Source organism: Kogia breviceps, chromosome X, assembly GCF_026419965.1.
Source record: "Kogia breviceps isolate mKogBre1 chromosome X, mKogBre1 haplotype 1, whole genome shotgun sequence".
Lineage (NCBI taxonomy): Eukaryota > Metazoa > Chordata > Mammalia > Artiodactyla > Physeteridae > Kogia > Kogia breviceps.
Window position 1 is genome coordinate 24035460 of NC_081330.1, and position 13106 is coordinate 24048565.

Below are 13106 nucleotides of genomic sequence, written 5' to 3' on the forward strand. Positions count from 1 at the left end.
ACAACAGTGAGAGGCCCGCGTACCACAAAAACAAAACAAAACAAAACAAAATGATCTATCTTTCCAGGGCAATACAAAAGGGGTTTGCCCATTTTTGTTTTGACTGCTTCAGCTTTAAACAGGAATGGTAATTTCAGTACACGGGCACTTTAGTACCTTGCATGAAAGCAGGACATCAATTGTTGAGATGTAATCAGAAAGTACATTGCCTTATGTTTTATTTCCTTTAATCATTCTTCTTCTTTGATGGAGTGCTGGGCTTTCTAATAGAAAAGAGGAGTTTTAGAATTGCAGGCTTAGAAGAATGGTTTAGAATAGCCATCTTAGTTTTTAAATTGCCAGGAGCCTGGTAATAACATGTCATTTTGAAGGTAATTGTTAACTATACCATTATATTGATATTAAAAAAAAAATGGAGATCTATCTGTGAAAATAGATGTTAATAGCAAATCTGCTATTTCCAAGCCCATAATTGGAAATATTTTTGAATGATATACCCCGCAGTGCACTGCTGAAATACTGACATGCTAAACAGTTGGTTTTCTCATTTATTAAAGAACATATCATAGTCTCATTGGTGGATATTCAGTGAGTGATCATCAGGAGATTTCTCATTCACTTTCTCCCAATTCATTTAAATTGCAGTATTGATCACATTGCAGTTAAGTATTTTTTGAGAAATGAAATTCCATCCTATTAATCTGACTTAATTATTCTAAATCTTAAGAAATTTCTTTACTGCCTAATAAAGTTATTAATAAAATAAATAAGAAAGTAGTGAGCCCCAAGATATCTATCTCATGGTTCTACAATGAAAGACCAATTTTGGGGGGCCTAAGCTCATAGCTGCTCCTGCAGATCATATGTTGAAAAAAATAGCCAGAAATCACCTTGGGAGGGAAAGTAAAAATTACTTTAGATTTGAAATCCAGAGGCTATATGAGTATGGGATTTCTGTTTCCTGGAAGGCCCCTTCTAGGTTCATATTTGGTGCCATGGTTTTGTGCATGTTTTACCCTCTTATCTATTTTTGCCAGCAACGTTCCTATTTCAGAGTGATCAGTAGTTTCTATTGTAGGACTGTGGGACTAAAAGTTGGAAGAAGACCGAGGGAGACATTTCAGGAAATGTTTAGGAAGAGTAACAGGTAGCCTGAGGAGATAGATAGCAGGGGTCATGGGAGAAAACATAAGGCTGGACAGGATAACTGCATTCATTCGTTTGCTGTCAGTTACTTCAGCCTGACACACTGGCATGCCTTCTTACCACATGGCTTTGTTTTTGTTTTTTTACCTGTCCTGGCTCATTCTGGGCAGACTTGAGCTATTTAGCACAGCAGTACTTGTTCCCTGGGTTTTCTGCCCAGGCTCAGCAGGTTTTCAGAATCATTGGAATTTGGACAAGGAAAGTATAAGAGACTCAAAGCCTATTTTCAACATTTACTGAGCACTTATAACAACTTGGCCACAGGGATGGACACTGAAACGCGGGAAGGAGTAAGACAGAGGGTGTGGCTTCAAGGAGCTCATGTTCTAATGGGGAAGATAGAGAGGTCATGGAAACTGTATCATACATGTGGCAAGTGTTATAACAGAGCTATGGAAAACTGCACATACAGAGGAGGGAGTAACTAATTCTGGCTGGATAGAGCATTAGGGAAGAACTGAGCTGAGCTTTGGAGGATAGGTAAGAGTTTCCCAAGCAAACAAGATGAGGAAGGCATTCAGGATAGAGGGACCAGCAAAGTACAAAAGCAGAGAGGAAGGACTTCCCTGGTGGTCCAGCGGTTAAGAATCTACCTTCCAGTGCAGGGGACGCGGGATCGATCCCTGGTCGAGGAACTAAGATCCCACATGCTGCACAGCAACTAGAGAGAAGCCCACGTGCCACAACAAAGACCCGACACAGCCATAAATAAATAAATAAATAATTTTTTAAATAAAGCAGAGAGGAATGGAAGCATGTGAAAATACTTGTAAATAGTTTGCTGTAGCTGAAGCTCAGGATACACACGAGAGGGCGACGAGACAGAAGGCTGAAGAAGGAGGCAAGAGCCAAATCATGAAGGACTTCGTATTCCTTAAGAATAAGGAATGGACCCCTTACTCCACAGAGGGTATGGAACTATTAAAAGATTTTAAACCACAGATTGAAATAATCTCTATGACAGGAGTGTGGACAGTGGTTTGGAGATGGGTAGGCATGGAGGCCAGGAGACCAAGAACTTAAGACAAACTGAACGAAAGCAGTCGTGGTAGGAATGGAGACCATGCAACTGGTTCAACATATTTTAGGAGAGAGACTCAATGGGGGTTTAGTAATTAATTAGGTTTAGAGAGTGAGGAAAAGAAGAGCCACAGTGGTGCCCACATTCCCAACTCGGGTAAATACACACCTGGTGATACCACGAGGAGAAGCAGGGTTTGGTAGGGGAGTGCAGAAAAATAATGCGTTCAGTTTTCAATTTGTTGAGTTTGAGGTACCTGTGAGGCATCCAAGTGAAGAGATCTACTAGGAAATTGCACGTCAGGTGAAAACTCTAGACAGGAGAAAGTTTCAGCATAGAGAGATGGGAGTTAAAGCCGTGAGAATGGATGAGATTGCCCAAAGAAAATGACTGCAAAGTATTTTCCAGCATTCTCATAAGTCAGTATCTCTATTTCCTGCACTGATGATAGTGAGATATGGTCCAAAAGAGTGGAAAATTCAAGTCCTTTTCTTATATCTTTGAAGTGCATTCTAGCAATATGATTTCTTTTCTTTTCACAGAAGTAGATTACCTTCCTGATTGTGTTTCGCTAAGGTTAATATTAAAATTGACTGATACTCCCTTTTCAGGAACCCGTTGCATAGTGCAGGTGGTTTGAAGTCAGACAGGTGTGTGGCAGGCATCAGAAGAAAGCCAGCCAGAGATGAAAACTCAGCCACGGATGATTCACAGAGCCCAAAGTGAACAGGAGATCATTAAAAGTTAGTCATTAAATGCTTCACTGAGGCATTTAGGATCAACATTAAAGGGACTGGGTATATTACTCCATTTCACAGATGGGCAAACTGAGGCAAAGTGTTATGCTGCCATTTGTTGTAGCTGTGCAGTTAAATAAAACCTGGGGCAATGTGCTTCACTCTCAAGTTCTTTTATAGCAGGCCAACGCTCCTTCCTGCTTTGAACAATGAGAAATTAAAATATTCGCTGAGAAAATTGTGTGGTAATTTTTTTAATTCTTTTTTTTCCCCTTGGATCTAGGAATCATACATAAAGGGAATGGAGAAAATATGTTCATTTCCCAGCAACCTCCAGTCATATCAACCATAATGGGTAATGGACACCAACGGAGTGTTGCCTGCACCAACTGCAATGGCCTCGCCCACAACAACAAACTCTTTGCGCCCGTTGCCTTAGCTTCTGGCCCTGATGGTAGCGTGTATGTTGGTGACTTCAATTTTGTAAGGCGAATATTCCCTTCGGGAAACTCCGTTAGTATTTTGGAATTAAGGTAAGTCTCCTCTAATCTCTATGCTTGCTTAGTGGATAAGGAAAAAGCAAGAATGAGAAAACAGGAAGAGACAAGGCATTGCCAGAAGGAGCAGAAAATGCAGCTGCCCATATTGTAGTACTGAGCTAAGATGCAGGAATAGGGACAAAGACATAGGTCACCATGGCTACTTGTACTTGAAGAAACCTTTGAGCGCTGCTTTGGAGAACCAGGAAGTGTTGACATCCCTGTATGTGTGGCCTTCCCTGGGTGCATTCCCGTCACTGACGTGGATCTCAGTACTTCTGAGTGCTCAGGTAAGTCACTCAACCCCTGCTCTGGCCACTATGAAGACTGATCAGAAATATCTAGTATTCATTCTAGCAGGTAGAGGTGTTGTCAAATCCAAAAGGCTAAATTTTCTAAGTTCCCCAGGTCCAGTCTTTTGAAGTGATCAGTTCAACAAAAGGAAAATGGCCATCTGTGTTTGTGTGGCATTTTGGGGAAGGATTACTTTTTTATCCTTAAAAGCTCTAATCCTTTGGAAAAAAATGATTAAAGCATTCATCTTTAGGCTTTCTCCCTCTGTTTTAGGAATTTTCTTGAGAGTACAAAGTATTTTGGCACCTTTTGAAAGGAATTCATACCTTTTAGTATTTCATATTTTGAAGTTACACAAAGATAGCAAGTAAATAGACCATGGCTTAATCAGCTTTATTTCTCCCTTTCTGAGGGTATAAGACACAAATATATGTCCCCTGGAGTCCTAGAAAAGGAAAACATCCTCTCTCATTGCAGTAGAGATAAACAGACCTGTTTCCCTTTCCCTGGGTAAACTGGTAGAGCCTTTCTTCTCATTGGTTATGACAGCTTTATCCCTGACACATGCCTTCAGGGCATTAGGCTGAAATTTTCCCTATGTTCCAGAAGACTTTGGCGCCACTCTATAAACTATTCCACAAAACAGTTCTTGCCTCATTCATCATCACCTCATTGACCTGAAAAGTAGTGACTGGGAGAATAGAGACAATGATGGAACAACTTGTATGTACGGAGCACAGTCAAGACCAGTGAAAGCACATGCAAAATCTTGGGTCATTTTCATTTAACACTCATGTTGACACAAACGTGGAAATTTGAATACATAAGGACAGTCCTCGAAATTTTTCAGATTCTCGTGCTTTGCTTTGGAATCTACCTCCCATTTCTCAGACTGAGTTAGTCTTTCATACCTAGCTGGGGAAATCTTCTAGTCCCAAGCCCCCATCCATTTTTCACATTAATTCACTCCAGTTTTAATACATTTCTTAATTATAATTGCAAACGCTGTCACAGAGAACAAAGCTGTTAAATCCCTTGACTGATAAAAAAATAGATTGTAAAATTAAGATTTTATAAAGATAAAGCACGTCTACAGAGTCTAGAGAGGTACTAATTCATAGCACCCTGCCCTAATCAAATGTTCATGTACCTCGGGATGTCATACCTCACCAGGATTTGTCATTACAAGTACTATATCCCTTTAGGCACCTACTTACTGGAAAGTCAATAAGGAAGGCCAAGACGGTTGTATGCCTGGATTTGCAAATGTTTTATACAACATTCTATGTTGCTTGCAAAATCCTAGGGAAGTTCTGTCTACCTGACTCCGAACATGGGTGGAGCATTCACCATCTGAATATTTGCAGGCATGCAGATCTTGGCCATCGGGTAGACAGAGACCTTGTCTTGCTGACCCTATATAGCCAACCCTATAACACCTATATCGCTAGCCCCTATATCTCTAACTCCTCAGAGGAAAAAACCCATAGGATTATCTATAAAAACAAAGAAGAAAACCCAGCTAAATTTAGTCCTTTCCGTTGTAATTTAAATGCAAATTTACCTAAGGTGGAGCAATTGTCATTCATCAAGGAGATTCTCCCTCATCAAGGATCCTTAACAGTTCACAAATTTGAATTTTAGTCCAAAGTACCTTATGACCTTCAACACAAAGTCATTTGAAGACTAAAGTAGAATAACTTGGACCCTAATTGCAGTGATTTTCTCAGTATAAAGGAAAATTCATTTCTGACGGCGTGAAGTATTTTCCAATCCCTCTATTCCTTCTTACTCCAAAATACTGCTCTCTCTCACTGTCACAGCTCTTCAAATGCATAGGCGAGTGCACACCATGAGCTCATACACCCAGGCTCTCACTTAGCCTGAGTCTCCCTAGCTGGGTCTTCTGAGCTGACTTCCTGAAGAGCAATTCTTCCTAACATTCTTTTTTTAAATTCTTAGATCTTTTTGAGAATCTATTGTATGTATCGGCCTTCTCCCCAGAAAAAAACATTCACACAAAATTCAGGGGTCACATATTTTCCCTCCCCTCACATTCCCCCCACTGTGGATGAAGCCCTTTCATAGACTCATGGTTAAGAGTCCCTGCATTAAGTTCAAGAAGGAAAAAATAGCTCTTCCTTCTCTACTCCAACATTCCTCTGACTGGCCATCGGAGAAATAAGCTGATTGAATATATATATATATATATATATATATATGTTCATTTTGACCTAAGTAACAGGTAACTCCCTATTTGACTGCAGTCAATACCATCCACCCAGTCTGTGACAGCAAACATTATCAGTCATGTTTACTCAGAAACTAATATAGTTCTTATTAGATTCACTTTTTTTAAAAAAAGTATCTATCCTGATCCGTAGCCTATACTGTACACATTGCATCTTTCACATACAATTGGTGAATTTTTATATTTGCTTTGTAACTTTTCCAGGCTTAAACTTCCTGGGGAGAAATAAGTTGATATAAGGGGCTTTGCTAGCTTAACAACCATAATGTTCATTTAATTCTACTGTATATAGACAGAAACTTCATTTTGTACTAGTTTTTGGTTGATGTTGAAATCGGTTAATTAATTTAATTGCCCCCCTCCAGTGCATATTAGTCATTTTATTTGGTTGAGTCATCTGTTTCCTTGGAAACACAGACTATATATAGTCATTGTGTTATCGGTTGCATTTAAAGCTGTGAATGAAAGAGCAATATCATCAATAAGTTGTTACAGAACATTCTAGATCTTCACTCTCTGTCAGGTTATTCATTATATAACGTAACTACTCTGTTTTCTACTTTTCTATCTATAAAATTGGCTTTACGTTAATATTTGAGCATCCTCTTACATGTCTTATACGGTTTAACTTGTTTTAAGATCCACAGATGTGTACTTCTCAGCCCAGAGTTTGATGACATTTTGAGAGGACATAAAGCTTGCTCCTACTGGATGCCCTTCTAGATTTCCTTCTCTTTCATCCTCTTGTTCCATTTTGGGCCACATTGAACAATTCCAGATGCCCCCTGACATTTCAAAGATTAGAAGACTATAGATTTTTCCTCTCAGCTCTACCGATCCAAACTGTCCCCAATTGAGTTTCTTTCATCTGACCTCAAAAATAATTTCATTTTCATTGGTGGATGATCATTTATTTCCTCAAGCTGATCCCCCATTGGCTGAATGGAGAGGGTAAGGAAAAGTCAGTTATGTGATTATTATTAGCAACATGCCAAGAGCAACAATATTATTTCTTGTTATTTAAGTGTATAGTATCCCTTTGCCTGTTTACTGCAGATTTCATCTGCACATATACATCTTAGTGCTTCCTTCCAGTGAGAAATCGAGATAAAATAATAAAGAAGGGAAGCTTATAAGATCATGCAATTAAACCTGAGGGAGTCTCAAAAATACATTCTGTGAAGATTTTTTTTAAGGTAGATTTATTTCTATATGAGATAGTTTAGGTCTAGGTATCCCTAGTGACTTGCTTCTCATGTTAAAATTTTAAACACACACACACACACACACACATATTTCAGTAACACAAAAGTGATGGCACAGATTTGTGAGCTTAGCGATAGAAAGAGTCCTTATATTGCCTTCATGAAACATCCACTCAGTAGTGGCAAATGTTAACATCTGAAGCACAGAAGCCACTTCCCTCGTTTGCCTGAGAAACTTTCACAAGTGTAAAGACAGATTACCATAGGTTCCTGAGCTTTCGCTTCTTCATTCTCAACATCCCCAAGTCCTTCAACTATTTCTCATCAATCAATGACTCTGTTTCCTCTTCCTTTGATTATGGCCTCAGGGTCATTTTTCAGTTTTCTAAAACTTACATGGATAGTTATATAAGTAAAAACAGGAGACATCATGTCAAGTGCTTTGCAAGAATTTAAATGTGAATATCCTCTTGCCCCCCCTCTCATCTTCTAATTTCACGAATCTATTAGAAAACTTATTAAGCATAACTAGAAATGACTTATTCTTTATAAAAACCTCATGCTGTTATTCTTCAAGATGCTGTTATTCTCCAGATATTTATTTTGTCCTTTCCTTAAAAATGAAAGAAAGAAAAAAGAATAAGAGCCTGGCAGATGCTTCTTGGTGCCTTGAGTAATTTGGACTTGACAAACGTCAATGTGACATGAAAATTTCTCTTGAGATTTTACTGTTAACTTTTACAGTGACTGGTTAATATTTCCTACATTGTCCTCAGGACTCAACTCCTGTCATTGACTAGGGATTGAGTAGAACTGGAATAGCACCCATTTAGGGGCAGTTAGCATGCCGAGGTGCGGTGGAACTTATAGAGCACTCTGCTGAAGGAGCACGTGGAATGTGGACTTTGAGGGCTCTGAAAATATCTGAGAAATGACCAAGAACCTTCCTCTTGTCAGCAGCACTGGAGCTACAAAGACAGAAACAAACTACATGTAGATGAAATAGGTGATTACCTTGCCAGTGTAATCTCATGTCTTAGCGTTGACACTCAAAGGCTCCCTTCACCTCACCCCAAAACATCTTCGCTGGCCTTCCACAGTGCCCCAGTTTCCACTCTAAGAAATGTGTTCCTCTGAGTTGAGACATTGCCTCTCCAAGAGTCCCCAACACAGGAACCTGTGTTAGAATGACCCATCAAGCTAAAATCATCATTAAGCCCTGGGCATGGATTCGTTTGTGAGATTGCTTGGCAAACTAACTGCTAGCTGAAAGCAGGACCCTAAACACAAGACAGGTAAGTTGAGATAAGGCCAAGGGACAGAGCCAGAGAATGAGAAGGACAGTCTTAGATGAGGGTTTGCTGAAGTTGGAAGATCTAAGAAGTCCACGAGTGACAGGAGTGGGAACTCGGTCTTCAAAGGAAGACTACCATATGGGAAGATGAGCAGGCAGGGAAGTCCGTTCTTTGACCTCAGATATTTCTGGCCACGTATAAGGGAAGAAGCTGAAAACAGCCTGAAGAACAAGCAAAGTGCTGCAACCAACACAGAGCAGGCCAGGCAAACTCTCATGACGACTGGTCACGAGACAGCAACTCCAAAGTTGGCATGTCCCTTTTTTCTCCATCCCCCACCTCACTGGATGTACAAAGGATAGGTCAGAAATGATGCTAAGTGAAAGAAACCAGACACAAAAGGATACGTATCATATGATTCTGTTCATATGGAATGTCCAGAATAAGCAAATCCATAGAGGCAGAAAGCAGATTAATGGTTGCCTGGGGCTGGGGGAGCCGGAGAAATGGGGAATGACTGCTGATGGGCACAGGGTTTCCTCATGGGATGATGAGAATGTTCTGGAATTCAGTGATAGTGATGGTCGCACAACTCTCAGAATGTGCTGGAAACTGCTGAATTGCACTCTTTAGAAGCGGGAATTTTATGGTTTGTGAATTATATCTCAATAAAACGTTTTTAATTAAAAAAGAAGAGACGGCCCTTTTAATCATGTAGGTCCTGAACAAAATCAAAGATCTACTTAAAGATCCTACCATCAGGAGCATTTCTTGCTCTAAAAAGATTTGCCATTCCACTCCTTTCTCCGAACTCACCGCAAGCTTCAAGTCAGTCAGTTGCCAGGTGGTGATGCCCGCTGACGGGCCCAGGCACTTGTGAAGCGCTCACACACTGACACCTCAGCATGCAGTCCATTGCCAGCTAGACAGCAGACTTTGGTGGTGGCTCAATCCTAAATCTTTAACTAAAAGTAATTCTGGGACAGAACAAGGTCACACATTGGAAATAAGTTCCATCATTTTCACTTCCTCCCTCTGAGATGTTAATGAGAGAAGCTGCTCTGCATAATATGGGACGTCTTTCCAAATTCACAGTGACATTATTGGCAGGGTCAGAAGGAGCTGCAAGAAAGTCAGGCCATCCCCCTCCCCACACCTTGCCATCACCTAAGAATTTCAGAACCCTTTCTGGCCACACAAATGGTTCTGTTCCATGAGAGTCTGTGGTAGATGAAACCATGCTTTAATGAGATCCTTTTAGTATTTTTACAACTCAACTTCCTTCAGGAAGATCAACCCTGTAAGGGTGATTAGAGCCAGCCTCAAGCACACTCACCCTGTAATTTAGAGACCCCCAAAGCAAGCAAGTGTCTGGAGACAAAAAAAAAACCTTAAAGAGGTTCAGCTGTCTGGGGCCAGATTTCTAATCACATCTCCCCACCCTTACCTTTTGATCTTTTGTGTCAACCCAGGGGATACCCACCCTTTTGAGGTGGCCCCATGAAACAGAAAAGTCAGTGGATCCTCACCATAGCCCAACTAGTAAAATCCCAGAAAGATTCTCTTTTAAAAGACTTGAATCAGTAGTTGCAGATGGCTTCAAAAGAAATCATTTTGTATCCTTTCTTCTTTCCTGATGTTCCAAAGAATAAGAACATTTTCTACTTTAGATAAAAAGATTTGTTATCTTCATGTTTTTCAAAATGACATAAGGGCCAGGTTTAAACAGATTTTAAAATTTAAATGACTGTATTTCGCAGGTGATTATAGCCTTTTAAGTCGGGGCAGATTTGACCCAAAGTCAGGCCTGTCCACGGACTGCGCTCCCGGTGTGAGAAGACCCATGCCAGGTCCCAGAGTGAAATAGCCTAGGTAGTGCCCTGGGCCAAGAGGCTTACAGATCAGGGGGTCCCCAGAGCGCTCTGCTGCTTCTGACATAGTTCTATTTTGCCCACCCCGGTTGCCCCCATGGTGCATGGATAACTGGACAACACAAGGCCCTAGGAGTTTGATGTAAATGGTGTTTTATCGAAGCTATTTTGATGCAGCAGTTTTGATGCCAGGGACATTCTGTCACGGTCGAAGAGAAAACTTTTATCCTTTCAACTTGTTAAATTGTTTAATATTGCTAAATAATGTGCTAATGTTCACAAGAGATGTCCCGATCTTATCTCTGCAATCATATAAGTGGCTTAAAGTTGGGTTTGGGATGTCTGTTGCATGCAAGACTTGATAATGAAAGAGTTTGCATTTTGATAAAGTGGCTTTCAAAATAACTAATAAGAACCTGCTGTATTAAAAAATAAATAAAATAAAATTCAAAATTTAAAAAAACCAGAAAAACAAAATAGAGCCTAGAACAGTCAGGACCCTTTGCAGTGGCTACTTCTTCAAAACCTAGCCCAGTGGTTCTTAAACCTTATTCTGCATCAGAATCACCACCTGAGTTTGTTCAAAATGGAATTCCTGAGAATTCCACTCCCACTTCAAGATCCTGATTCATATGACTGGGGAGAGCCCCAGGAAACTGCGTATGTGGCAAGAACCCAACCGATTCCAATGAAAACAGTCCCGAGTGAACTTTTTGAAAAAACTGCCTTGGAGCTTTGCCCACCCACCAAGCAGGATATTCAGTCACCTTGACACCATTTTAGGAGGAATTGGGTCCACTTTGGCTTGCACATCTAAGTGATCCCCGTGGAGTCCCTCTAATAGCCGCAAGCTGAGTTAGGAATAGGTGTGTCTGGTTAGGTTTGCCTTGTTGAATGATACTGATGACTCTCTGTTTGCTTTTACTTGCCACTCGTGGATACCTTGTGCACCCTAGAAACAGAGATACCAGACATAGGTAAGCAAATCACATGGGTGACTACCTAATGCCCCTTCTTGCCTAAGACACCACCTCCTCATAATGCATTAACAGGGAAACTTCTTAAGTAAGGTTAAAGGCATAATGTGAACATGAACTTGGAAGTTATAACTGAGGTAAGTGTCTTCCAAAAGGAGAGAGCTCCACTAAGTGGGAATTTGCTGGAGGATCAGAATATACCAAAAAGAAAACAAGATAAGTGAAAGCTGGCTGTTCAGTACTTCATGGGAAAGCAAAACTTTCAGGCTTATGTTTTCCTTAGGTGATATCACAAGTGAGTCTGTAAGTTCAAATAGATTCGATGTTTTCAAGTTGCAGGTAGAGAGAGAGGTAGCACAGCAATCTTCCTGCTTCCAGGAATGTAGTTGACGTGTGTATTAAGAGAGAATGCCCATGATGACCTTCTTGAATAAGATTTTTCCATTTTCCTCTTATGTGACCTCATGGTTCCTATTTTACCCCACCAAAAAAATAATAAACTTTAAACTGACCATTTACTTACAAGGGCACTATAACTCTGAAATTAGTCATAATGAGTATTTGTATTCAATTTGTTTATGCATTACACTTGTCAAAACTGTTCTAAATTACCTGAAATTGCAAAGGAGAAAATTGAATTTGTTCACTTTCAAATGCCGATTGTCATCAAAATGGCACTGATAGGGTTTGTAATTTGGATTTGGTTTGGGAGATGCCACTTCCGAAATACCAGTGCGCAAGATCAGCCTTGCTACTCTGGCATAACTGATTCCTTAAGCAAATTAAATTGGTTATCAAATTGCTTACTGGTAAAATGTTGTCCAGTATTAATTATAAGCACTAATTGCCCATTTAACAATCCGTGTGATTTTAACTAGCATGAGTGAAGGGATCTTTGCTAAGCTGAAGGGCATTGCTTGAATATAAAACTGACCAGAAGGTGACAATAAGTGTAACACTGAAGCTGTAAGAGAAATCTTCACGTATCTCAAATCGCAATAAGCGTTTATAGACACAAGGGATTAGAACAAATTGGAATGTAGTCCAGTGGTTTTTCTTTCTCAGGTTTGGCATGTTTTCACAAAGTAGAAAGAAACAATCTCCAAAGAGCTGACGTGCACTTGGGAAATGGCATGAAATGGCAAGAAATTACATCTCAATATAGGAGACAGTGATACTGATTTTTTTTTTTTTTTGCCACTTTCAGAACAAGACTATTCTTGTAGGTATTTATTTTGCATACACAGTCACATATGATCTAATCTAATATTAGTCCAAGCACAGGCTTGTTGGTGACCCTGGGTGAGCCTTCTATGTGTCTGGATTTCCCCAGCTGAGGTTTGAGAAGAATGATAATTCCAACTTCCCTCACAGGCACATTGGGGGTATTCAATAATAAATGAATGGAATGCATTCCAAAGTGCTTTTGTGCAAATGACATTTCTCTTGGAAAAAGAGCCTATGAACTTTTCCTAAACAAAACACGATTGATCTGGCTCAGTTGAAACTTCCACAGTCTGACTACCAAAGTATTGAAGGTTGTTTCAGGGAAGGGTTGTGACCCCTTCTGTATTCTAGAAAGATCTAAGGGCACTGGAAAATTTTTATTCTGAAGGCAAAAAGTGCAAGTAAATATGTCAAAACTTTTACTCAAACCCCTATTTAAGCAGTCTTTGCTACAGAGATGCTTTGTCTGATATGACTGCCAAA

The 13106-nt window shown here is 40.1% G+C and overlaps 1 protein-coding gene across 4 annotated transcripts in view; it reads left to right on the plus strand.

Moving 5' to 3' along the window:
- Window positions 1–13106, plus strand: part of TENM1 (teneurin transmembrane protein 1) — an 803989-nt gene that overhangs the window by 681216 nt on the left and 109667 nt on the right. For all 4 annotated transcript variants that reach the window (XM_059050038.2, XM_059050032.2, XM_059050043.2 and 1 more), the window contains 2 exons: window positions 3248–3497; window positions 11376–11396. In XM_059050038.2, the coding sequence (XP_058906021.1) occupies window positions 3248–3497; window positions 11376–11396 (271 nt within the window). The remainder of the gene's footprint in view (window positions 1–3247; window positions 3498–11375; window positions 11397–13106) is intronic.